Genomic DNA, 27,972 nt, shown 5'->3' with positions numbered 1-27,972 from the left:
AAATGTGAGCAAGTGGGGGTGTTGACTTTTGTATTTTGGTGCTCCTGTTTGTTATTGTATCCCAGTTTTCTGTTGGCTTGTTGTGCAGCCTATCACACAGCTTCCTGTCATGTGACCTCCCTAATTTGACACACATGAAAATAAAGTGTGGGTGTGCCACTTCCCAGGTGGACGACACAAAGAGAAAAGTATATGCTGTGTTTCATGTCTTTTCGTTAAACGCTGCGCCATAGCCATCCTCTACAAACAGCTTCATAACATAATCGCACAAAACATCCTTTGTCAAATTCACTTGGGGTGTATAGCAAAATTCTGTATGCCTTGAAAATACTTTGAATTTTCTTCTTAAGGCATCCAAGGCAAAGGTCTGCGGAAAAAAGGGCGTTAATGCGCCTTAAGTTTAAGACCGAGCATCAAGACAGTAGAACACTGGTGGATGGTTAACATTCTTTAGTGGCTGAAGCAGTTTACAAAACATCCATTTTATTTCTCATAGATGGTGTATACATTATACAGCAATGGTGCAAATTCAATATGGGAACATTCCTTGCTGGACCCTGCATCTGGGATGAGTGGAAAAGGCAAAGCCAACCCTCAGGACAAATTGCAGTGAGTAATGTTTCTTTGACAAACGTGCATTTTCCCAACAGATTGCTCTACTGATCATTGAATGTTAAAATTCCATTATTAATAGCTGCTGTCTGCATTTTGTTCTCCTTTTTCTATATGTGCTTCTGGTTATCTCCAAAAGCTCAAACAAATCAAAATTCATAAAGGCCAAATACCAGTTACTGGCATTTGTTCATCGCATGCCTTGTAGAGAAGATGACAGTTCAACAGCCAAGGATTTAAGCAAGGTGAAGAGAAATGACTGCTCACAGTCACGAGTAAACAAAACCTGTTTTGTTTTGCTGTCACTATGAAGGAATTTTTAATTGATATGTGTGCCCCCCCCCCATTTTTCAGCAACTTCATTCAAGTGTCCGCACTGGGAATCTTGAGACCTGTCTGAGGTTACTATCACTTGGAGCCCAAGCAAATTTTTTTCACCCCGTAAGAGTCATAAAGTGTTTAAAATTTCGAATTTCCATTCTTAGCTTTCCTTTCTGTTTATGTTTGCCTTTAATATTTTGCCATCTTTTCTTGAAGGAAAAAGGAAACACTCCCTTGCATGTAGCTGCAAAGGCAGGTCAGATATCTCAGGCAGAGCTGTTAACGGTTTACGGAGCAGATCCCGGAGCACCTGACAGCAACAGTAAGACTCCCATTGACTATGCAAGGTTAGTTACATGCTAAATTGTAATTCTGGTTCATGCTTCCAGTTTGAGGCATTGTGGGCCTATAACTTCACAATTGAATGTTTCCATTGTATTTTAACATCTTTTAAGGGAAGCTGGCCATTATGACCTGGCAGATCGGCTGGTGGAGATCCAGTATGAACTAACTGATCGACTGGCATTTTACTTGTGTGGGAGAAAGCCAGGTATGGGATAAAAGTAATCTGTAATTTGACTCACCATATACTAGAACAAACTAAAATGGGAGAATGACTATTTGCAAGTTAATCTAAATGCCAGTTTGGCATGGTGCCTGGGATTGTCAATGCACATCAACAAATGAATCTCACTTCTTGTGATTGACATCTTTGTCCTTCGGCAGTATATTAATCTGTTATAAAAACAGGTAGACTAGGAATAGTGATCTGAAACATGTAAATAGGAGGTGGCTGGCAGTCGTTTAACTTTTTTTTTTCTTACTCCCCCTTTCAGAGCATAAAAATGGCCAGCACTTCATTGTTCCACAAATGGCTGACAGGTAAGAAGGCCTAATTTGGAGGGCAACAGAATTCATAATTTAGATGGAAGTCTATATCAGTCAATGCATTTAGTGAGCTAAAGTATACAGACTTAGACATTAAACATTTTGTCGCACTTAATAGGACAAGTGGGACAACACTTTCACTTGTTCAATATGAAATGGGACTTGTTGCACATTGGAAATCAAAATTTCTCTGACTTTCAAGCAAAGCCTTGCTGAACACACTGTCCATTTCTTGCATGAAAATTCAGTAAGGTATATCTTATATATTATATGTCATTTATTTTTAGGGTTGCACAATATTGGATTTTTGTATACTTTAAAACTCATTTTGGTCAATAATGATGTCTGTCCGTCCATCCATCCATTTTCTATACCCGCTTACTCCAATTTAGGGTCATGGTGGGGGGGCCGGAACCTATCCCAGCAGTCGTAGGGTGTGAGGTGGGGTACACCCTGGACAGGACACCAGTCTGTCTATAGACAAAGGCACAAAGACTGATGGTCAATTTAAAGTTTCCAGTTCCCCTCACATGCATGTCTTTTGGATGTGGGAAGAAGCCAGAGCACCTGGACGGAACCCATGCAAACACAGAACATGCAAACTTCACACAGAAAGGCCCAAGTGGGAAGTAATCCCATGACCTTATGACTGTGAGGCAACAGTGCTAACCACTAGGCCATGGTGTCCCCCGCAGTAATGATATATATATATGTGTGTGTGTGTGTGTGTGTGTGTATATTTATATACGTCAGTGGTGTCCAAAGTATTCCAGAAAGGGCCAAGAGGGTGCAGGTTTTCTTTGCAGCCACTGACTCCAGCAGGTGATTTCACTGATTAACATCACTTTGAGCAGATGGGATGAGTTAATCTGTGAAGTGTTGTGAAGCAGTGTGGTTTGCCACAGTCTCATGGTGAAGGAGCTACTCTTTGTTTTTGTCTGACAAAAGTCCCTTTTCCGTCCGCCAAAATGAATTTCTTGCCAGCTGATTTTCGCAAAGTTCATCATTTAACTTTGTGCTTGTTCAGAACTTTGAGGGGAGTTCAGACTGATCTTTCCTGCTGTCTGGACATTTGTTTGCTGTTTTGAGAGTGAGAAAGTTGACACAGAGAGGAACACACAACATTTCTAGACCAAACACAGAGAAAAATGACTTCACATGTTCACAGTCAGTGACAGACTGGATGTTCAACTGTTTTCAGTGAGAGGCTGAGGGGAAAATTATTTATTTATTTATTTTTAATCTACCGTGAGAGCCAGAGTTTTCTGTTTAAATACAATGTGCAAAATGTTTCAGTAAAGTAAATTACTGCCTGCGTGGTCAACATTGAAAGCTGACCATGCACACCATGTCACTCTTTTTTTTTCTGTTTATTTATTCATTTATTTTTTCTCAGCAGAGATTAAAAAAAGTGTTAGCCAGAAGGTCGGTTAAACCATAGACATTATATACGTAGACGCCACATGGAGTGCCGTTTCCTATTGGAGCTTACGTATCAGTTCCGCCGCCATCTTGAATTGGTCCCTATTGTGCCCCAGTGCATTGATTTGTACTGCTGAAGGTGTATCCCGAACTACAATAATCCACAACTCCCCGAATTTTTACCCGATTTTCCCACGGTTTGGTTTCTTAGAAACAGCAGAGATTCAGTTACGATACAGGATGCTGTCACACATTAAAATACATACTTTCATGCTGAAAGACTTTGTCTTATGCTCTTTAACAAAGACATATGGTAAGGCATATAGATAAATGTATAAATGAATACATTTTAGAATTTAGTAAAGAAACAAGTTTGGATTGTTCGTTTAAATTTATTTCTCTCTCTCTCACACACACACACACACACACACACACACACACAGAGTACATCACTTTAATTTCGTCTGCTTCGCTCACCAGGTTTTGGTACAAAGATGAACATTTTTTTTCAAGGCCAGGAAAAGAAAGCAATATAATTCCAGGTCATTCCAGGGTCTTAAACTACCTTGTTAGGCTTGAACTGGGGCTGGGAAGCTAAAACCCTTGAAAAAGAACTGTTTTGCACAGCTTCTTGTGTGTGCTGGCACTCTGTAACTCCAGTGTAGTTAATTTTGCAATGTGGTGCAGCCTTACTTTGTGAAACACAAACACTACAAATGACAGAAGCATGAAATGATGCTTCTCATTTGTCTCGCTTATTAACGTCTTCACATTCACCAGTGAGCAACGTTTTCTTCTGCAGAGGTATTGGCAGTGGACTTGAGAATTAGTAACACCTAATGGCACCTATGGTTTATCCCGTGAAACAAAAGCGTATACCAAGTGGATGGAAATGCGCACAAATACACTTCCTTTTGCCGCATTAACGAAAATTCGCTTACGACTTGCGATACTAGTTGGATGGAAACACAGCTAATGACAGAGAGTACCGTTTGTTACGATGACATAATATTACAAATGGCAAAATAACCAAAATTATTGTTCAGTCTTAGTTGTGAAAGTTAATCCCACGCGATCTGGTTTCTGGATTACGTTGCAGTAAGTCATGAGGCGTCTACGTATATAATGTCTGTGGGTTAAACACCCACCCAAAATGAAATTATTTTCTTAAAGTTTATTAAATGCCCAGTCACCCACCTAAAATAAATTAATTCCTTGGCTCCCAGCATATTGTAAAAAGCAAAACCAATGTGTTTTCACAATGTTTTTCTCATCATCCAGACATCAGCTGGCAAAGAACACATATAATAAGTGGTAAAAGGATAAGAAGGATAAGGGACCCCCCCAGACACAGACAGGTCCAACAAACATGATACTTGGCCATATTTGTGCAAATGCCCACCCCCATTTCAAGCAGAATTTTGTGCAGACCGCTCAGGAGCGCGAATACAGTATTTTTTATTTATTTATTAAGTAAAATTAAGAACTATATGTATTCTGTGAGTTACGAAATGTTACTGGACTGTGAGAGACGGCTCTCTGTTCCACAAAGTATTAAATTTAATCTTTAACATGTACTTTAGCCATCATCTACAGCTAAATTACAATCTCAGCATTTTTAAACAGCAGATGGAGGTTTTTCTTGCACAAAATTGAACACAGGGTTCATAGTGATTTCTGCTTCTCAGAGCCATAGGCTGTATCAGTAGATTCAAAACACACACACACACACATTGTTTTCAAGATGTGAGTGATTAATTCCATTGTGAATCACTGCTTCCAGCTGCTCCCTTTGCTCAGGAAGTCAGCCATTATGTGAAAAGGAAAATTAATAAGAATTTCTATGGGCTAATTGCCCTAAACAGCATTTTCCAGTTCCCAGTGAATCACAATGCAGTTTGTCAGTCACATGTCTGATGCCATGCCCCTTTTCCCTGTTAACGTCTGTGTTTTAAAATGTGCGAGTAAACCACTTTTGTACTTAAAAAAAACACCACCACCAACAAAAAAACAACAAACAAACTGCTCATCTGATTCGGAAACATAATGGAGTACACCTGTTGTCTGAGCAGCTTTTCTACTTGTCCTGGACAATTGGACAACCACTGATATCGAACCCTGGTACACAAATAATTCATGATTATGACTGCAGTGGTAAGAATATTTTTATTTCTTGAAAGAGGGAATGTTCCATTCAGCACTGCCTCATTGAATGTACCATTCCCTTTCAATCAATGAAAATATTCTTTCCATTGCACAAATGGAAAAGATTATTATTTATTTTATGACACCTAAATAGATCATAGTTAAAACAAAGTCCACATGCTGTCAATGGCTTCCTTGTATCATGGATGCATTTTTATGTAAAGGTAGTGACCTTGTTCAATGGATCCCAACATATGTAACCAAATTGCAAGAAAATGATGTCAATCATACAGTGGACTATTTTTCTATACAATGGGACAAATAATAACTACTGCATGACATACAATCCATAAATCAAATGATATGGATGTATTTACGTGTTACATGTAGTGAGTAATATTTATGTGAATTGAGCCGTTAAAACTGTGTAGGGCTGTGGCGTTTATATTGTAGATGGTTGGTTCGGACTTGCTTTTTGGTTAGTACCAACATGATGCATTTTCTGTGTGGGAAGAATCAGATACATTGAAATAGCTCTAAAATTGCTGCACTTAATGAAAGTGTCATGACAAACAAGCCTGTTGTTGCTCAGCTGTTGTTGTTTATCAATTTAAATAATTCATTAAATTTTTTGGATTGCTTTCATTTGATGGATAAGGAGCATGTAAGTATTTGAGGTTTTCATTATGTTGACATTTACATTTCAATAGCATATGTTCATGAAAGTTACCATACTTTCTGTTTGCAGCAGTGTAGATTTGTCAGAACTGGCCAAGGCAGCAAAGAAAAAACTACAGTCTGTAAGTACAGTTGATGTCGGTGTTTGTTTTTAAAAGCTCCTCTTTCCTCCACTGACTTAAAGTGTGACATAGTGTGAATCTCTAATTTAAATGCAGCTCAGCAATCATCTGTTTGAGGAGCTGGCCATGGACGTGTATGACGAGGTGGACAGGAGAGAGACTGACGCAGGTAAGTGCAGTTATCTGGTGAAAAATGTCGTCTGATGACACCTTATACCTGGTTCACATGGCAAGATTTTAAAAAAGTCGGTAGGTTTTCAATACCTGAGAGACCACACACGGCGATTTAAAAAAAAAAAAAAAATCATAGATACAACAGTTTTGGTCGTACAGTGTGTGGTGTGCAGCCAACACTTTCAGGTCAGACAGGAAATCTCGCAAAACCTCTTGAGATCAAACGTGACAAACATGGTGGGTGAGGAAGAAGCAACGGCGATAGTTTGTGGACTATTTCTAACAAAAAGAAAAGAAAAGGTATTGGTTAAAGAAGTGGAGACAAAGGTATTGGTTAAAGAAGTGGAGACAGCGCAACCATTGGACTTTCTGATGCGCCATAACAGCTGTTTTGATTTTGGATTCCCCTTCATGCGTCCGTCATCTTGCTTTCTGATTGGCTACATGTCACATTTAGCAGGCTGCGTACTCGTTTGCGGTAGGGACACACCCCAAACGCAGTGATATAGGGTCAAGAAAATCCATCATGTGGAATATTCATGATTTGAGTTCTGAGCGGTCACGACATCCTTCCAATCAGACTTGAGCTCTCTTAACACGCCACACATGGCAGGAATATCAGATAAGATTATCTTTAGAGCCATCACAACAGTCACGGCATCCTTAAGATTGTCGGAAGGTGAAGATCGGGTCAGATATTGGTCTAATTGTCTTGCTGTGTGAACCAGGCATTACTGTATACAGTGCATAGTGAAGTTTGATACCATGGATCATCATATTTTACTTGATAAGCTGGAGAATCACTTTGGGATTACTGGAAGTGCCCTTGCGTGGCTGATGTCATACCTGTCCAGTCGTTCTCATTGTGTTTTGTACAATAACACTAACTCTAACATTAGTGAGATGAAATTTGGGGTTCCACAGAGGTCCATCTTAGGCCTCCTGCTTTTCTCCCTTTATATAGCACCCCATGGGCACATATTGTGGCTTTTTGGGGTTGCCTTTCACTGCTATGCTGATGATACTCAGTTATACATGCCGATAATTGCTGGTAATCTCATCCACATAAAATCCTTGGAAGATTACCTTGCATCAGTGAGAAGCTGGATGTCTAGAAACTTCCTATTTTTAAACTCTGATAAGACTGAAATTATGGTTCTTGGTCCAGTGAGACATCTGCATCAATTTGACCAGTTAACGCTTAGCCTAGGCTCGTGTGCCAATCACACTGACAAAGTGAGGAACCTTGAATTTTTAATCCTATGTTGTCTTCAATTGGTTCAAAATGCTGCTGCCAGATGTTTGACACAAAGCAGAAAGTTTGACCACATTACTCCCTTTTTGGCATCTCTTCACTGGCTTCCTGTCTCTGGGAGATCAGATTTTAAGGTCCTGCTACTGGCCTATAAAATTGTTCACGGACTGGCATCATCCTATTTGGCTGATGTACTTAAAATCCTGTGTTCCAGCCTGGGCTTTGCGTTCACAGGACGCAGGCTTACTTTGTGTCGTTTGTGGGGAATGGAGCCTTCTCTTGTGCCCCGGGCCTGTGGAATGCTTTCCCTGCTTTAGTGAGGCAGTTGGACTCTTGAGACTTTTAAGTCGCGATTGAAGACACATTTGTTTTCTATTTTATATGTTTAACATATTGTTTTACTATGCTTTTTATTCTTTTTACTTTTTTTTAACTTTTTTTATTATGCTTTAAGCTTTTAATTATGCTCTTTGATCTTTTGGTTTAATTTGTTGTTTTCTTTGAAGCGCCTTGAGGCGAGCGATGCTGTCGTGATTTGGCGCTCTATAAATTCAATACATTTTTTTTATTTCATTATTATTTGTAGTGTGTTTGGCAACACAAAATCACAGCACCCTTGTGACGGAGACAACTGTGGTACCATTTCTACCTGTGAATCCAGAGTATTCTTCAACACGAAACCAGGCAAGTTAGCTTGGGGCACATTCCGTGCCAAACCCTTCTGTGCATAATCACTTTGCAGTTAGATTGAAGACTAACGTGGCAGCTTTTTACCTATGCCTTATTTAGGGACGCCAGAAACTTGCAAGATTCAATGCACATGAATTTGCAACTCTTGTTATTGACATTTTAAGTGATGCTAAGCGGAGACAGCAAGGGAATTCAACAGGCAGCCCCAAAGGTCAGTATCAAGGTTTTTTCTTCTTTTCATTATCCTCTAAGAACAATGAAAACATGTGTCTTGTAACTAACAAATGAAAATCTCTGATTTTACAATCTTGTTCAGTGTTATTGGCACACCTGCATTTTGGATACAGCATTTAAATTGTGTTTAGAAGTAAATCAGAATTTTATTTAACAACAACAAAAAACTATGCTCTCATATATTGGACCCCCCCCCAAAACACACCCAACACACACACACACACACGCACACACACACATAAAATATGCACGATACAATTATTGGCATCCATTAAATTTACAGTAAATCATTTTCATTGCATGTTCTCCCCGTGTTTGCGTGGGTTTCCTCCGGGTGCTCCGGTTTCTTCCCACATCCAAAGACATGCGGGTTAGGTGGATTGGACTCTTTAAGAAATTGTCCGTCCGTAGGTGTGTGTGTGTGGGTGTGTCTGTGTTTGTTTGTCTGTTTGTGGCCATGCGACAGACTGGCGTCCTGTCCTGGGTGTACCCCGCCTCGCGCTCCATGACTGCTGGGATAGGCTCCAGCCCCTCGTGACCCTTAATTGGACTAAGCGGTAGAAGATGCATGCATTTTCATTGCCAGTTTTCTTTTGACGAGTCAGAGGATGGATCCAAGAACATTACAAAGTCACTCAATATCTTTGACTTCATTTACATCAATCATGAAGAAATACAAACAGTTCTGTAGTTCTTACCACTGTTGCCAGTATGCTTCCTCAGGGTGTGGGTAAGCTTTAATCCTTACTCGTGTGTAGTGCCTCAGGGCATGTGATTTGGTACTGTATAAATTGAATATATGATACTGTATAGTAAATCTGGCTGGAGTAGGCAGTTGTCAGAAACTGACTGTGCAAGAAGGAGACTAGTGAGGGAAGCCGCTAAGACACTCATGACAACTTGGAAGGAGTTGTCGCATTCTGTGTGTGGAGAAACGGGGAAAAGTGTGACTTTGGCCTGTTGGATCAAGAGAAACAACAAAAATATTTTGCATTCATTTCTGAGCACATTTTAAATTCTGTACATAATACTCAGAGGTGGCAATAATCCTGACTAGGATCATATCTCTTTTCCAGACAATGTTGAACTCATCCTGACAGGTGTGGCTGTCAGACACTGTAGTGACAGCCAGGACAACGACCAGCCTGACTATGACAGTGTGGCATCCGATGAAGACACAGATCAGGAACTTCCCTCAAGCAAAGGAGATAGAACGAAGGTAACAGGTCTCATCTTTTACAAGTTCAAACACATAATCCCCCTTGATGTAAACTGCATTGAGCATTTTTCCATTAGAAGAGACATTTAGACTCTGTCAGAACACTGGGTGCCATTACGACCATGTGCTGGTGACCTTCTTTCCCACAGAGCCTTGACTCCGACCTCTCAGATGGACCTATTACTATGCAAGAATACTTGGAAGTGAAAAATGCACTCTCTGCCTCTGAAGCCAAGATCCAGCAGCTCATGAAAGCCAACAATAACCTGAGTGATGAGCTGAGGCTGATGCAGAAAAAGGTATCCACTGAGCTCCATCCATAAGATCACTATCACCGAGGGGCTGGACTGAGGGGGGCCACAGCGGTCAGCAGGGCTGTTCTCCTGCCTAGTGTGACGGGGAAGCTCTGTGTGTGGCATAAGGCTGCTGTGACACCCTGCTGGTCCACCCTCCGATCTGACCACCATGTTCACTTTCAAAGCTTGAGTGTAAGGTGGAGACCTTTTTGTTTTTGTTGTGTTTTTATCAGTGGATTTGAGAAGAGGAAATACACATTTGCATCAGTTCATAACAAGAAACAGTTCAAGTCATCTTGTGTGACCTTTTGGAGTAAAAGCTACTTTACTAACAAGCATGTTTATGTTAAAAAAAAAAAAAAATAATAACATGGAGTTGGTTGTATTTCCACCCAACCCAGAGACTAACTGATGATGTGTGTGTGTGTGCTTTGCTTCATCACATATACTGTGTTCATTATGTGGAATTTTTTTTTTTTTTTTTTTTTTGAAAACATCTTTGTACTCAAATATCTGTTCTAATTTGTCAGATTTCTCTGCTGACATAGAAAAATAACTTCCCATTTAATACAAACCTGTAACTGTCTGTGGCAAAGCTACTCATTTATATAATTACTAAACAGGATTTTGCCTTGTATTCAATTTTTCTTCAAACACTGAAGTTTGAGCTTCTTTGGTTTATACATGTTTCAGATTAACAGTTAGTATATTTACAAAGCACAAGTATATTGAAAGGTGATTTAGTAAATATTTTAGAATGACTTTAATTTGAATCCCCATCAGGTCAGTTTTTTTTTGTCCCCTGACATTTTTTTTCTCTAATTTTGAAGTCCTTTTGAATTAACTGAAATATGTACAGAATGTACATAGTCTTTTATCAGTGCTAAATTGCAATTTAATTATTATTTTGATAATATTTTCTTTGCTCCTTGTGTCCCTTATGAGCCTTTTTGAGGAACGTTAGTTCTTGCCGTCACCTTCCTCACCATCCTATGATAGTAGGACAGCAGTATTCATACAAACATCCTCTTCTCCCCGACAATGACAGTTCTATACAAGCCAGCATATAGCTGGTACATTAAGCAGACCATGATCACAAAACTGACCGTGCAGGCAGAAGTGCGAGGGAAACGACAAAAGACACCAGTGTTTGTAAGAAATGCTTTATTGTGCTTTCCATAGAATTTTAAATTGTCATAGAAATGTGTTTTGACTGAGGTTAAATAGCATAATTTTCTAAATTATTATAAGGTGTGACTTTTTCCCCCAGTTTAATGTCATCAAACAAAGCATGGAAGAGCCAAAGGGCCAAATATTTTTTTTGTTTTAAACAGGCACTGTATATAAGGTTGGCACCTTTGTTGGTGGCACATATTAAGATACTGACCTATGCCCCTCGTACTTGGTCCACACCGCTTCTGATGATATGCTGTGGGCACCATTGACTGATTCTACATTCCAAGGACAAATGTTTCCAGCTTTCATTGATGTTGTGTTGAAGAGTCTCCATCTCAAAGCTCAGTTTTCAATATCACATGGAATCACAGCTTTTATCAACCATTGCCAGCCATTATGACAAACTATCTCAAGCAGTACCTCCCATATTATGTTGGAAGCAGTTAGTTTCATTATTTAGACTGTATTAATCTGGTTTAACATATGATTATTCTTGGTTGCCTCTGTTACACTCATAATTCTGAGTTCCTCTGTCTTTAGCTACATCTTTTAACTTGTCGCTGCACCTGTGTTGCTTGCCTGTGCATCCTTTACTTGCTCATTCTTTGCTTTGCATTTTTAAACAAAAGGGAATAATCCTCCAAATGTCATCATCATTATTATTATTGTTATTAATCATTTTTAAAACTGAGGACCGGCTGCTGTCACAAAGTGTGATGCTGTTCCATTAGTAGTCTGTGTAATGGGGTATTATACAGATTTTGGATAAGCATATTTTAACAATATTTGACTAAGTATTGCTTTGGACTGACTGAAATTCCTTTCAGTTCAAGATTTCATATAGTCATGACAATTCAAACATTTTTAAGACCAGATCTTGATTATTGACTCAACAATGTAATGACAAAGGCAATGATACTTGCATGCAAACCTTGACAACATTAATGGATATTCAGCATGCTGACAGTTGCAGACTACTGAAGAATAATAAATAATGGTGATGAGAACCATTAGATATATAAAAGGGGGCTAGAATAAAGAATTGCTTTGCTATAAGCATCTCTTAGTTTATTGCTGACCCGTCTCTTCCAGCTGCAATCTCTGCAACACGAGAACACCTCTCTCAGGCGGCAGGTCACAACCAATATGTATCAGGTCCCCAGCGGTTCAGACTACCCCGAACCCTCCAGCCCCTCAGCCTTGAAACGCCAACAGTCTGCGCGGGCCAGTCGGCCCATGTCTATGTATGAGACCGGCTCAGGCCCAAAGCCCTACCTCCCTAAAGGGGAAACTCCTCACCCAGAGGAGGGAATCCCCACTCTCCAACCCTTCCTGCCTCATGTAAGTAAGACCTGTACCCTGCTTTCCTTTTCCTCTTCATTGCTATATTTCCAAAACCCTTTCCTCACATCTTTCCCCTGTCTAAGCCTTTCTTTCTACTTTTATTCTTTTCTCCTTTTCTGATACTAATGATGGTCTTCATAAAGCACAATACCACTCAGATTTGATCTAGTTCAGTATTGTTTAATGAAGTACTGAGTGTTTGCTGAGAATAAGGAGGTACTGTTGCTATGAACTAATGTATCACTTGAAGGTTTGTTCTGTGTTTGTATTATGTTGATGAAGCATTAAACATACCATACATAAATACACTGTTTTTGTGTTGCATGAAACTCACCTCCCCCCATTTATTTGGATTGCTTGTGTCAGTTATTTATGCTGTTAGATTCAGTTCACGTATCATTGTTTTCTGTTCCAATGAACTAACTCAAGTCTCTTCAGTTAAAATTTTCCCATACATTCTGGAAATAATATAGAATAAATGTAGCATGGTGGTGTCATCTTTCTAATTCTGATAACACACATCCAGGAGGTTAATGGTCATACGTGGACCTTCTTTCTCATTAACTTCATGTTTAATGTACAGTGACTAATAAAGCCTGAACAGTGGCAACTTGAAACATTAAGGACAGAGCAATTCAAGTCTTACACTTCGTTTTGTTGTTTATAAATACTTTGTAAATTGTGGTTTTTAAACCCTGTCTTTAGACAAAAAGAGGTGCTTTTGTGACCACATCTTCGTCCCTCCCCTCATTTCCATCCACCTTGTCTTGGTCAAAGGATGAAAGTGCTCCACAGGTTAAGTATCTCCCCATTTGTCTGCACCATATGGGACGCAGCAGTTATGCTGGAAACACATGACCTGTTCTCCGTATTCATCCATCCTCACCTTCCTGTAGCATCCATTTGTTGTTCCTTATCCATACAACTGCATGAGCCAACCACTGGCCAGCTGCCCTCACAGCCTGACCCCTGCTTTTATCGCCAGATTCCACACTGTGATGTTGAATAAACAAAGTTTTTTTTTTTTTTCTCTTCCCCTCTTCCTCTTTCAAGTGCAAACCCACTGCCTGGCTGTTGAACATTGGGTAGTAAAACCTGGCTTGTGCTGCGATGTCTGTGTGTTCTTAATTTGCACAGAATCCTGTTTAATGGATGATTTGGACAGTCTTGGGTTGAGAAGTGTTAAGAGTAACTAATCTTGTCAGCAAAGAGCACAATTTAGAGCAACTGGTCAACAGGGTGGTCCTTATTTTGCACAGTTTTTAAATTTAATATTCTGGCCCCCTGAATAGGTTCCCTTTGATGAGAAACATGCTCGGTAAAATTTTGTTTGTATAAATTCATGCTATATAACTATACCAACTAAACTTGAAAATGACCTGTAGAGGCCGTCTTGAATATCTGAGTTAGTGCCAGAAGGATTCATCAGGACTTTCAATATGTTTAGGATGGGTTGAGGCACCATTAAGCTTTAGTTGGTAATTTATGCAAACAAAATTTTATACAGCATGTTTTCTCATCAGTTGGACCCCATTCAGGGGGTCAGAGTACTAAATTTCAAAACTTTACAAACTAAGGACCATCATAATATATATATATATATATATATATATATATATATATATATATATATCTTCAACCGCTTATCCAAGATTGGGTCACAGGGGGCTGGAGCCTATCCCAGCAGTCATAGAGGCAGGGTACACCCTGGACAGGACGCCAGTCTGTTGCAGGGCCACATATAGACAAATATTCATACCTGCACACACACGTATGGACAATTTAAAGTTTCCAGTTCACCTAACCTGCATGTCTTTGGATGTTGGAGGAAGCTGGAGCACCTGGAGAGAACCCACGCAAACACAGAGAGAACATGCAAACTCCACACAGAAAGGCCACAGGTGGGAATCGATCCCGTGACCTTCTCGCTATGAGGCAACAGTGCTAACCACTAAGTCACTGTGCTGCCTATAATATATATGCACGTGTACACACATATTTATAAGTACACATAAATGTGTGTATGTGTATATACAGTTGTGTTCAAAGGTTTACATACCCTCGCAGAATTTTTTTTTTTTTGGCTATTTTTCAGAGAATCTGAATAAGACAAAACATTTTTTCCCCATTCATGGTTAGTGGTTGAGTGAAGCCATTTATTGTCAAACAACTGTTTACTCTTTATAAATCATTATAACAGAAACTACCCAAATGATCCAGATTGAAAGTTTACATACCCCTGTTCTTAATACCGTGTGTTGTCCCCTTTAACATCACTGACAGCTTGGAGTCAGCATTTTGTATCACCAGTTATACAGCTTCATGATGAAGTGGTATAGAGGAGGATTTTCTTAAAAAGAAGACCTGAAAGTTTAGCTACAAATTGACAGAAGGTACATCTGAGATGCAAACCTGGATTTGACCTGTTTTGATGAAAGTAAATCCTTCTCCGCTCTACTCCACTATGAAGCAAAGAGTGGTGATGCAAAATTTGCACTGTACACAATTTCTCCAGTCACAGCCACATGGGCCTATAACTTCTTCTGGGTGTCTTGGTGTCTTTCCTCACTCTTCTTCTTGCACAGTCACTCAGTTTTTGAGAACTGTCTTCTCCATATAGATTTACCATAGAGTGCCATATTGTTTGTATTTCTTCATAACTGATCTAAATAAAGTCCAAGACATATTCAGTGGCAGCTTCGCCATGAGAGAGCCTCGACCAAAACTATCACAAAACACTCCAAGCTGTCATTGATGTTAAAGGGGGCAACATATGGCATTAAGAACAGGGGTATCTAAATTTTTGATCAGGGTCATTTGGGTAGTTTCTGTTGTCATTATGATTTAACAAGTTTGATCTGCTTGAGGTTTCTTCCTCAAATCATCAGAGGGAGTTTTTCCTTACCACTGTCATCTGTGTGCTTGCTCTGGGGTTGGTAAGGTTAGAACATCACTTGTGTGAAGTGCCTTGAGGCAACTTTGTTGTGATTTGGCGCTTCATTCACCTTATTCAGCCCTGCCCACTTTTACAACAGAGGCATTTCAGTTTTGTCTTTGGACTTCCGGTGAGCGATGTTTTCAGTATAGAACAATGGAAGTCATTACATGGGTAGAAACAAAAACCTTTCTGAAAAGCTCAAAGGTTGTGACTTGCTCACCTACGGGTCATAACAGAGTGGGAAGATGACATGAAAGAGTGGCCCTCGATCACGTATGCCGATATTTTTAACTACTTTGTGTTGTCACTCAGCGTGGATGGTTTGGCTATGAGGAACCACGAGCTTCACTGCGCTTTGCTCGTATAAAAGCACCGAGCCCTATCAATATCTCCTTGAATCAAGTTAAAATACTACCCGACAAGTAGTAACACCATAATGCCAAGATTACATAACGTTAATATACATATGGTGTTATTTCATGTAGTGTTTGGTTGTATCAAACTTCAGAAAATTAGTAAATTAGATAGCAGCTAATTCTACAAACACAGCTTACCCGTTTTTCTCACCAGCATCCCCCGTGGCTTCTTCAACCGATCGATCATTGTAGCCCAACCACTTCTCTGTGTAAGGATGCAGTGGTGTGGGTTTTTTCTCCACAAAATGAAAAGAACAGACATAGGGGTGTTTGGGTGGATTTTTCAAATTCAGCGCCTTTAGCCAGCACCGGAGATCCTCATCTTTCGATGGAGGAGGGATCAAGTTAAATGCTGGTCCACAGCACTCAGATCTCTCCTTTCCATGTTCAAAACATCGTTCTGAAAGCGATAATTTCCTTTTCTTCCAGTTGTTGTGGCACCCACAAACTGAACAATTAATGCTGCTCATGTTCGGACAATTCTAGCGTACTGTGTTCCCACGTAGCTAATCATCAGACGCAGTGGCAAACCGGAAGCTGCTTGACAAAATGGAGCCGTCCACCCTGACTTCCTGAATAAGGTGAATAAATTGATTTGAAACAAGTAAACAGTTGTTTGACAGTAAATGGCTTCACCCAGCCACTCATCATGAGTTAAAGTTTTTGTGTTATCATTCATGTTCTCTGAAAATGGCCAAAAGAAAAAAAAAATTCTGCCAGGGCATGTAAAATTTGAGCACAACTGTCTAAAAATATGTGTATACACACATCCCCACAACATTTCATCTGTTTACATGAAGCCTTTTGTTGCAGAAAGCTTTTCATCCTGTCGCTAACAAATGTTTGGCCCTTTCACAGTGAGCTTCCAAATGCATGATGTCACTTCCTTGATTAACAGCTGAACATTGTACTGATCCCAGAATTGTTCACTATTCTTAAAAATATGTGGACTGTTTAAAGCTCAGTAAAGATGTGAATGAACTAGTCAAATTTTTGGGCAATGGACTGATAATAGCTTTTGTGTGCAGCTTTTTGACAAACGCTTGGTGTAAATGTGTTTAGAATTTTGCACATTAGACTTGTGTGAAGTGACTATACTATTTTTCTCAGTATTTACATATTTATCTTATAGGCTTTAGTATGAATCTGCATAAAGCTCTGAAGTATGTTTATCTCCCAGACAGGTGCACTGAGCAGTTTTGACGCGTGTGATTTAGGTTTATTTTTTAAATAATCTGAATGCCGACTTCCCATCCTCGGTCTATGATACCGTTGGGACGACCTGGCTGTATTTTGTGGAGCAAGTCATCTGTGTTGCATGAATAGAAGCAGAGTTAATCGAAGCCGAACAGTGTTCATGGACTTTATAACGAAGTGTCGCTGACAAACGTACATCCTGTTTATTTCCCCGCTCATTGTTTGAGTCTGTTCATGAATCCACCCTTCAGGATTTTAAAATAGGAAACAGAGCATGCTGTGATGTTCATTGGCCCTCACCCTTTCAGATGATTCAGTGCAAGTTGTGCATTCATGATCATTTCATACTCTTGGGAGTAAACAGTTTGAACACTGCATAATCTTTTTACTCTTGTTGCAGCTTTGCAGTCTGATTCTTTACTCTTGCTTCATAGGTATTTGCTAGTTCTATGCAGATTTAGCTTCATTGCTTACGGTTTTTATATTGCAGCTAAATGTATACTTCAGTGTGTATGAAGGTTTGATTGTTTGTGTAAACTGATACTGCTGCCTCTATGTTGTCCGTGTCATGTGCCACGGGACTTTATTAAAATTAAGATTTTAAACCTTCTCTCTGTGTAGGCTTCGAAGTTGGAGAAGCAAAGCAGCATGCCGGAAAGCGAGTATGACAATGCATTTAATGATGCTGAATTGGATGATTTAGGGTAAGTGATGACTGGTAATTAGAAAGTGAAAAACATTTAAAAATTTTTTTTTTTTTTTTAAATGCCTTTGCAATTGAAATGGGTTTTTCTTGCATTTCTTTGTGTAGTCTGTGCAGGAGGGGGAGGCTGAGGAGCAGTGGCTGGCAGGGGGCGAGCAGCTCTATCCCTGAGCTGGATGATCTGGTGCTGGAATCGGATCCCATGCTTCCCAGCACAGAGGATGTCATCCGCAAGACTGAGCAAATCACAAAGAATATCCAAGAGCTTCTGCGAGCCGCTCAGGAGAACAAACATGACAGGTCGGTGTCTGGAAAGGCAGTTATATTTTTTTAAAGTTTCCAGCTCTTTTGTTTTTACTTGTACTTCCTTGCATCTCATTTGAAGCCATAGTTCCCTTGACATTCATCAGGTTCCTTTTCCTTAGTTGCATTATCACCCGTTTCCCCTTTCTTTCTGTTGTGTTGGATCTCCCCCCACATTGCACTTCCTGTGTGCACCGGTGTTGTGATGTTTTGCTGTTGTGGCAGACCGTGTGAGCGTGAAGGTGTGCGTCGCCTCAGGCACAGCCTGGGTTGTTTCAGCACCCTGGTGCCTTGGGCGGAGAAGGCCTCGCTTCCACTTCAGTCACTCAGCTTCCGGTCCCCTGACTCTACCTCCTGGTACTCTGGCCTCTGTCCCTGTCTCCCAGGCAAAGTTTTACAGTGCATCCAGAAAGTATTCACAGCGCTTCACTTTTTCCACATTTTGTGTTACAGTCTTACTTTTTTCAGAATAGATTAATTTTTTCCCCCTCAAAATACTATACACTACGGAGCCCGCCTGGGGACATGGGAGGGACAAACGAGAGAATGGGATCCTGTGAGATGAGGGAGTAAGTTGCTATAACTTGCACAGCTGTAAGACTCCTTATGAAATATAGTTTATTTATACAACAGTGATAGTAAGTAGCAACACCTTAGTGTGCCTTATGAATGTTTGTTTTTTGCTTATTTTTTTTACCGTCCCTGCATGAATCCTGTTGTGTGTGTGTGTGTGTGTGTGTGTGTGTGTGCGCGCATATGTGTTCAGTCCCCCCCCACCTGATTCCACTCACTGTGTGCTCTGATAGGCATGAGCTTTAATATGATACTAGGTTATTGCGAGGGAACGCCATAATCTGGGCCAAAAAAATTAACCACATGACCCTAGGCGGGCTCTGTAACACACAATACCCCATAATGACAATGTGATTTTTTTTTTTTTCACATGCATATAAGTATTCACAGCCTTTGCCATGAAGCTCAGAATTGAGCTCAGGTGCATCCTGTTTCCACTGATCATCCTTGAGTTGTTTCTACAGCTTAATTGGAGTCCACCTGGGGTAAATTCAGTTGACTGGACATGTTTTGGAAATGCACACACCTGTCTACATATAAGGTCCCACAGTTGACAGTGCATGTCAGAGTACAAACCAAGCATGAAGTCAAAGGAATTGTCTGTAAAGCTCTGAGACAGGATTGTCTCGAGGCACAAATTTGGGGAAGAGTACAGAAACATTTCTGTTGCTTTGAAGGACCCAATGAGCACAGTGGCCTCCATCATCCGTAAATGAAAGAAGTTCGGATCCAGTGGCCTCCATCTTAGAGTTTCTGTCTAAACTAAGCAATTGGGGGAGAAGGGCCTTAGTCTGGGAGGTGAGAGAGAATCCGACGGTCACTCTGTCAGAGCTCCAGCATTCCTCTGTTGAGAGAGGAGAACCTTCCTGAAGGACAACCATCTCTGTATCAGTCCACCAATCAGGTCACTATGGTAGAGTAGCAGACAAAAGCCACTCCTTAGTTAAAGGCACATGGCAGCCCACCTGGAGTTTTCCAAAAGGCACCTGAAGGACTCTCAGACCATGAGAAACAAAATTCTCTGGTCTGAGGAGACAAAGATTGAACTCTTTGGCTTGAATGCCAGGCGTCATGTTTGGTGGAAACCAGGTACCATCCTTACAATGAAGCATGTTGGTGGCAGCATCATGCTGTGGGGATGTTTTTCAGCAGCAGGAACTGGGAGACTAGTCAGGATTGAGGGAAAGATGTACAGAGACAAGCTGGATGAAAACCTGCTCCAGAGTGCTCTTGACCTCAGACTGGGGTGACGGTTCATCTTTCAGTAGGACAATGACCCTAAGCACACAGCCAAGATATCAAAGGAGTGGCTTCGGGACAACTCTGTGAATGTCCTTGAGTGGCCCAGTCAGAGCCCAGACCTGAATCCGATTGAACATCTCTGAGGAGATCTGAAAATGTCTGTGCACCGACCCTCCCCATCCAACCTGATGGAGCTTGAGACGTGCTGCAAAGAGGAATGGGCAAAATTGCCCACAGATAGGTGTGTCAAGCTTGTGCCATCATATTCAAGAAGACTTGAGGCTGTAATTGCTGCCAAAGGTGCATCAACAAAGTATGGTGCAAAGGCTGTGAATACTTATGTGATTTCTGAGTTTTTCATTATTAATATATTTGCAAAAATTAATAAAAAAAAATTGATGTCATTTTGGGGTGTTGTGAGTAGAATTTTGAGCGAAAAATGAATTTACTCCATTAAGGAATAAGGCTGTAACAACAAAATGTGGGAAAAAGTGAAGCACTGTGAATACGTTGCAGGTGCACTGTATTTTCTTCTTCCTCACATCATGCCTGTTTCAGCTTTATTCTCCCATCTCACTAACAAACTCTTTTTTTTTTTTTAAGTGAATTCTCATGTACTGTTTCACTAATTGATAGAAACACTGATCAACATGGTGGCTTATGTTTAATATATTCCAGTTTGATTTACCAAGATGCCAAGTCTTTGAAAACCCAAATATTACAAAATAAAATAATGATGCCTAACATTGGCTGATACTAACTTATGTGGAATCTAGATTGATGCTCTGAAGAAAGTTTTAAATTCTATAAACAACCACTACTTATGGGTTTGACATTAACTAGAAGCTGAAGATAAAGCATGGCTTGTATAGATTTATTGTTATTAACTTGCTTGTAGTGACTTTAATGCTCATTTATTGTTTAATTTTGATGGAAATATATTGAAATAATGGACTGTGGTTTTCTTGTCATAGCTTCATGCCCTGTTCAGAAAGAATCCACGTGGCTGTAACAGAAATGGCTGCACTTTTCCCCAAGGTAAAGAAGCTGTATTTAAACAGGATTTAATTTGATAGGTTCTTCCTTTTATATTCTTGTATGACATGATGTATCCTTTGCATAAACAGCTAGTTTTCATACAACCAAAAATCCATGAATCCATGCAGTCACAAGAAGATCCCTACTGTTTTGTTTTGGTATTTGAAGTGAATTGATACTGACGTCTCCACGCCCAGTCAGTTTATGCTGATGGACTTTTTGGGAAGTACCATCTCTGGATGTGGAGTGTAACGCTATTTAGTAATTGCAGAAACTGGGATCTTGAGCTTCTGATGAACATATGAAAGAAAAGGCTAACTGCAGTTTGCATTAGCATACATTGCCATATATTGATTAGTGTCATGCTAGTTGTTCCTCAAATTTTTCATTTTGTCAACATTGTGGGATAGGTGTCGCATGCGACATACATTGCTCCATCACTAAGACCTGAAAGCTGTCGATCAAGGAGAAAGCCATTAAACCAGAATCAACTCTTTAAAAAAGAATTGACTGTTGTCCAGGTGACCAACTGTAAACTTTTGTCAACTTTTTTTACTTTTTGTAATACCAGTTTTGGAGTACAGTGGTCCCTCGTTTATCACGGGAGTTACGTTCTAAAAATAACCCGCAATAGGCAAAATCTGCGAAGTAGTCACTGTTATTTTTTTACAATTATTATAGACGTTTTAAGGCTGTAAAACCCCTCACTACACACTTTATACACATTCCTCAAACAGGCATTAACATTTTCTCACTTTTCTCTCGTGTGTAAACACTCTCAAAGTTCAAACCTTAGTAGAAAAATAAGACCAACCTGTTTTCAGGCCCAAACATTTGTTTGAGAAATAAAAATAGAACGATTTCCGATAAGTAATTATGATGGCTTTTAGAACTAACAAATTTAATTTAGTGATCAACCTATGAGGTTGTACACATAAGAAATTATTAATAATGACTGACTAGTATTTCACAGTTCCTCTGATCATGCCTCTTCATCCTGGCGCCACTCCGCTGTCGCGTCTTTTTTCAGAGTGACACCTCAGTGCAGGTGTCTTTTTCCGAGTGAAGAACAGTTATGGGTAGTTGTTGGTGCTCTTTTTTTCTTCTGGGCGAGAAGATTCCTATAAACAGACACGCAGAACGGTGCTGCGACCGGCCTGCTTGATGAGGACGCACAACACAATGTGCTGTTAAAAAAAAAAAAAAAAAAAAAAAAAAAAAAAGCATGCAAAATTGGACTAAAAAAAATCCGTGAAACTGTGAGGCTGCGAAAGGTGAACCACATTATAGCGAGAGATCCACTGTAATGGGTTTGTTTTTGTTTGGCAGCTTTCAGGTCTTACTGACGGAGTGCCCGCTAAAAGGTAGACAAGGTCACATTTCTGATGCCTTTATCAATTCCTTTGTTGTCCTGCTGAGATTCTGATAGACCTTTGGAACAAATGTTGAATTCTTTCTTTCTTTAATATTTATTTCATTCATTTAAAAGAAAAACAGAAAAGCAGAAACAAAGCACCACAACACCAGAATGAAAAGGAGCAGAAAGAAGAACAAGACTTCCAGGGTGACTTAAGACTTAATTCCAGGGTGTTAAATGTGGAATAATTCTGGAATCTCTTATAATCTGCTGTGCTGTTTAAAGAGGCAGTCATCTTTCTGTCCGTAAAACAGTGATCCACTGAAAATCTAGCTTGCAACTGTTATTACCCGAGGCCATCAAATATGGCCATCAGGTATTATGAAGGCTTTTTGTCCGTCTGTCTGTGCTCAGCATAAGCTCAGTCCTATTACTCCCAGACTCCTGAAATTCACAGGGAACATTCTTGGGACACAGACCTTGGAAAGTTCAAAGATGGCTAACCTTGATGTATTTTAAGAGATTAAAAAGTCGCATCCATTTTGTTTTTGAGTGACGCAGGTGACAGCCAATCAGAGTAGAGCTGCACTGTGATGTCAGTCACTGGTCTCTACAAAACTGCTTTCTTTTGTGTGTTTATATAAGTTTCTCATATTATGTAAAAGCTAGCAAGAAATAAACACTTCAGAAATGGATAACGCTGTTTTTGTAACCTCATAAGACCTGTGGAGTCATTTGCAAGACATTTTGCGGACATTAGCATGCACACTAACTTTCGCTAACTCAAAGCTAGCTTCCTCTGGAGTTAAATTTGTCTCATTAATAAGTGCAAATGTACAGAGGGTGATCCACATATATTTCTTTATTTACACAACATGAACAAATAACGATCTGATTTGATTACATACAAATTGTATGTAAGACAATAGGATCTTAATAATTAAACCGCAAATTATAAAGAACACAATGCTTATATGGCCGAGAGTATATTAGCATTGAGATATATTTTTTTTAAATAACTGTGGTAGTAGAGTACACATTAACATATTGCTTGATTTAATTAAATATGTGTTAATATAAGCATTTTGGAATTTGAAAGTTTTTAGACAAGGTCTATGTGAACTTATGTCCACAACTGTAACTGTTGCCTCTGATTACCCTGTGTGTCTGAAATGGTGAGCACTGAGCAGGGTATTGTTTTCACTAGTGTAGCAACAGTTGGACAGATTTCCTTCTTAGTGAGAACATTACTTGGATAGATATCTAGAGATGATTTATATTTCAAAGGTCAAGAAAAACCTGGTCCTTTTTTTGTGGATATCAACAACCAAGAAGTGTAGATGGACAACCTAAATCATATTTGTAATTGTTTGGTATGAATGACTTATAATGAAGTTGCATAGCATAGTCACAAACACCATTGGTAAGGCCCTTAGGCTGCTCCCTTGTTTTCACTCGGGGTTGCCACATCAGATCTGAGGTGGATGCGCTTCCTGACACAACTCCATATTACATGGAGAAATGTGGCAGAGGTGGGGTTTGAACAGGGAACCTTCTGCATTTAAACCAACTGCACTAACCACTTATCCACTACCCATGTATATTTACGTCACGCTGTAAATATACTGTTACAGCATGATGTGTAGAGCACGCATGGCACGCATCAGCCCTTTTGATGGCTTTCATTTTGAATTTAATCACTTGTGTTTGTACCTTCTTGTGCAGAAGCCGCGCTCTGAGACGGTGAGGTGCTCACTGCGCTTGTTGACGTCCAGTGCGTACCGGCTTCAGAGTGAGTGCAGGAAGGCGGTGCCTTCAGAGGGCTGCCTGGGGCCTGACATGCAGCTGGTCACCCAGCAGGTCATCCAGTGTGCGTATGACATCGCCAAAGCAGCCAAGCAGCTCGTCACAATTACCACAAAGGAAAACACCAACTAACGGCAGCTAGATGGCTGCACGGTTTCTAGCATTTGTTTCTGTATTTCTTTTAAAGATTTACTTTGTTTTTTGTATTTATGCGCATGCACTTAAGTAGTCACAATATTTAAAGACAAAATCTGAGCGTCACAGGAAGGAATCAGCAGCTTGCAGCGTAGTGATACCATCTTTTAATGGCACAGTTTATCTTAATAAAATCATTTTATTTGAGCGAAGGAATTAAGTAGATGACAGTCAGTCCACAAAGTTACTGGTTCATGTTTTCAGACCAGAGGCAGATGTGGATGTTGAAAATCCATAAATCATTGATCCAGTTTCATTAGATATAAACATTTGTGGAGGTAAGGACTCCTCTCCTCATACTGTATATTGTGCTGTTACCATTACAAAATAATGGACATTTCAACAAATGACCTAATCTGTAATCATTAAATGTTGCAAAATTAATTCAAGCACAATTTGTAGCCAATATCCATATAAATGCTAAGTCCACATGCAGTCTAGCATGCAGCACAATTACTGTTGATATTCATGAGCCCATTTGTCAAGTTAGTGAATGCAAAAAGCTTGATAAGTAGCCAGGTTTAAGACGTTCACCAGCAAGATGTTTGTTTTGTGCATTTGAAAGATGCTCTGCACTGAACTGTTTTATAGTTTTGTGTGCCATTGCAGTTGTTAATGTTACAAGATATTCGCAGCTAAAATTCATATGTATGTCTGCATTTTTTTTTATAGTTTGTTGCTGTTATTTTTGTATTGAATGTGTTATGAGTGGGAGGTAAACTGTACATGTGTCCTGTAGAACTGTGCATCTTCGACTGGGTGAGAAGTCGCTGTTTGTTTGAATTCTGTTCAAAGCAATGTCCCTCTTCAGTCCTGAGAGACATTCAGAGATATGCGTCATGCAGCTTTTGAGTTGCTTTATTTTTTTTTGGGGGGGGGGGGGATTTCTAAATAAACATAATTTATTACCTTAATTTGGTGTGTTTTGTATTTTACATTGTTTTATGACATCCTCCAAGGAAGTAATGTTTTCACTGGTGTCTGTTAGTAGTATCTCGAGAAGTAAAAAGATTTCAGTGTAATGTGGTGAGCAGATAATGTTTTGGAGAAGTGATCTGCACTATATTCTGGAATGGAGATCCAGAGGAATGATTGGTACATGGCAACATTTAAACACAAAAAGCATGTTGATGTAATTTGACGATCAGATGAACAATGGCTGAGGAAAATGAGAAATTATTTGGATGTATTTATTTAAAAACAATATTAAAATAGTCAAATGTATACCCTGATAGAGGTTTTACAAGTGGCTGAAAAACTCCAAAGTTCCAGCAATATAAGTGTACGGTGCATCTGGAAAGTATTCACAGCGCTTCAATTTTCAATTTGTTACAGCCTTTTTCCAAAACTGAGGAAAAATTCCTCACTACATGCCAAAATGACAGAATAAGTTTTTTTTTTTTTTATTTTATTCTTGCAAATATATTAAAAATAAGAAATTACATGTATATAAGTATTCACACCCTTTGCTCAAAATTTTGTTGATGCACCTTTGGCAGCAATTACATTCTCAAGTTTTCTTGAATATGATGCCACGAGCTTGGTGCACATATCTTTGGGCAGTTTTGACCAGTCTTATTTGCAGCACCTCTCAAGCTCCAACAGGTTGGATGGGGAGCGTCGGTGCACAGCCATTTTTGGATCCACTCCTTTGATATCTTGGCTATGTGCTTAGGGTCCTGCTGAAAGACGAACCATTGCCCCAGTCTGAAGTCAAGAGCGCTCTGGAGCAGGTTTTCATCCAGGATGTCTCTGTACATTGACATCTTTCTATCAATCCTGACTAGTCTCCCAGTTCCTGCCACTGAAAAACATCCCCACAGCATGATTCTGCCACTACGCTTCACTGTATGGATGGTGCCTGGTTTCCTCCAAACATGCTTGGAATTCATGCCGAAGAGTTCAATCTTTGTCTCATCAGATAAGAGAATTTTGTTTGTCATAGTCTGAGTCCTTCAGGTCCCTTTTGGCAAGCTCCAGCCGGGCTGCTATGTGCCTTTTATTAAGTAGTGGCTTCTGTCTGGCCACTCTACCATACAGGCCTGATTGGTGTACTGCTGCAGAGATGGTTGTCCTAGAAGGTTCTCTCTCCACACAAGAATGCTGGAGCTCTGACAGAGTGACTGATTCTTGGTCACCTCCCTGATTAAGGCCCTTCTCCACCGATCATTCAATTTAGACGGGTGGCTAGCTCTAGGAAGAGTCCTGATGGATTTATGGATGATGGAGGCCAGTGGGCTCATTGTACCCTTCCCCAGATTTGTGCTTTGACACAATAGTCTCTTTGAGGCCTACAGACAATTCCTTTGACTTCATGCTTAGTTTGTGCTCTGATATGCACTGTCAACTGTTAGACCTTGTATGTCAACAGGTGTGTGTCTTTCCAAATTATGTCCAATCAACTGAATTTACCCCAGGTGGACTCCAATTAAGCTGTAGAAACATCTCAAGGCTGATCACTGGAAACAGGATGCACCCGAGCTCAATTCTGAGCTTCATGGCAAAGCATGTGAATACTTATGTACATGTAATTTATTAGTTTTTTTTTTTATTGTTAATACATTTGCTATATATATATATATATATATATATATATATATATATATATACACACGTGTGTGTGTGTGTATGTATATATATAGATATATATACACATACACACAGTAGTGTTCAGAATAATAGTAGTGCTATGTGACTAAAAAGATTAATCCAGGTTTTGAGTATATTTCCTATTGTTACATTAGAAACAAGGTACCAGTAGATTCTCACAAATCAAACAAGACCAAGCATTCATGATATGCACACTCTTAAGGCTATGAAATTGGGCTATTAGTAAAAAAAAGTAGAAAAGGGGGTGTTTCTGTGTAGGCTCTCAGTTGTCCAGGTGGTTTCCATAGTAGAGAAGCGTGAATCTTCGACTGGACTGGGTTGCTTGACGTGAGGACGTTTCGCTTCAAAGTAGGTAGTAGTAGGTAGTCTGACTTCTGTCTTGTCCCCACGTCAAGCAACCCAGTCCAGTCGAAGATTCAAGCTTCTCTACTATAGAAAAGGGGGTGTTCACAATAATAGTAGTGTGGCATTCAGTCAGTGAGTTCGTCAATTCTGTAGAACAAACAGGTGTGAATCAGGTGTCCCCTATTTAAGGATGAAGCCAGCACCTGTTGAACATGCTTTTCTCTTTGAAAGCCTGAGGAAAATGGGACATTCAAGACATTGTGCAGAAGAACAGTGTAGTTTGATTAAAAAGTTGAATGGAGAGGGGAAAACTTATACGCAGGTGTAAAAAAATTATAGGCTGTTCATCTACAATGATCTCCAATGCTTTAAAATGGACAACAAAAAAAAAACCAGAGACGCGTGGAAGAAAACAGAAAACAATCATCAAAATGGATAGAAGAATAACCAGAATGGCAAAGGCTCACCCACTGATCAGCTCCAGGATGATCAAAGACAGTCTGGAGTTACCTGTAAGTGCTGTGACAGAAGACGCCTCTGTGAAGCTAATTTATTTGCAAGAATCCCCCGCAAAATCCCTCTGTTAAATAAAAGACGTGCAGAAGAGGTAACAATTTGTCAAAGAACACATCAACTGGCCTAAAGAGAAATGGAGGAATATTTTGTGGACTGA

General features: G+C 39.8%; 1 protein-coding gene across 7 annotated transcripts in view; it reads left to right on the top strand.

Annotated features, from left to right (window-relative positions):
• The window catches only part of git2a (G protein-coupled receptor kinase interacting ArfGAP 2a), a 54,454-nt gene extending 29,787 nt beyond the window's left edge, over nucleotides 1-24,667 (top strand). The window contains exons 3-21 of one of the 7 annotated variants that reach the window (XM_034170246.1): nucleotides 497-609; nucleotides 752-857; nucleotides 967-1,053; nucleotides 1,150-1,280; nucleotides 1,389-1,483; nucleotides 1,770-1,815; nucleotides 6,047-6,052; nucleotides 6,137-6,188; nucleotides 6,285-6,357; nucleotides 8,204-8,301; nucleotides 8,407-8,518; nucleotides 9,618-9,760; nucleotides 9,910-10,059; nucleotides 12,325-12,573; nucleotides 13,282-13,371; nucleotides 17,749-17,831; nucleotides 17,939-18,130; nucleotides 20,923-20,986; nucleotides 24,069-24,667. In XM_034170246.1, the coding sequence (XP_034026137.1) occupies nucleotides 497-609; nucleotides 752-857; nucleotides 967-1,053; nucleotides 1,150-1,280; nucleotides 1,389-1,483; nucleotides 1,770-1,815; nucleotides 6,047-6,052; nucleotides 6,137-6,188; nucleotides 6,285-6,357; nucleotides 8,204-8,301; nucleotides 8,407-8,518; nucleotides 9,618-9,760; nucleotides 9,910-10,059; nucleotides 12,325-12,573; nucleotides 13,282-13,371; nucleotides 17,749-17,831; nucleotides 17,939-18,130; nucleotides 20,923-20,986; nucleotides 24,069-24,281 (2,103 nt within the window). In that variant the 3' untranslated portion in view covers nucleotides 24,282-24,667. Of the gene's footprint in view, nucleotides 1-496; nucleotides 610-751; nucleotides 858-966; nucleotides 1,054-1,149; nucleotides 1,281-1,388; nucleotides 1,484-1,769; nucleotides 1,816-6,046; nucleotides 6,053-6,136; nucleotides 6,189-6,284; nucleotides 6,358-8,203; nucleotides 8,302-8,406; nucleotides 8,519-9,617; nucleotides 9,761-9,909; nucleotides 10,060-12,324; nucleotides 12,574-13,281; nucleotides 13,372-17,748; nucleotides 17,832-17,938; nucleotides 18,131-18,358; nucleotides 18,650-20,922; nucleotides 20,987-24,068 lie in introns of those variants that run through there. The other 6 variants (XM_034170252.1, XM_034170247.1, XM_034170249.1 and 3 more) reach the window with 6 other exon arrangements.
• The last annotated feature ends 3,305 nt before the right edge of the window (nucleotides 24,668-27,972 follow it).

The sequence above is a fragment of the Thalassophryne amazonica genome, chromosome 5 (genome assembly GCF_902500255.1).
Source record: "Thalassophryne amazonica chromosome 5, fThaAma1.1, whole genome shotgun sequence".
In the NCBI taxonomy this organism is placed as follows: Eukaryota; Metazoa; Chordata; class Actinopteri; order Batrachoidiformes; family Batrachoididae; genus Thalassophryne; species Thalassophryne amazonica.
Note: the sequence above shows the minus strand (reverse complement) of the source record. Positions and strands in the feature narration are given on the sequence as shown.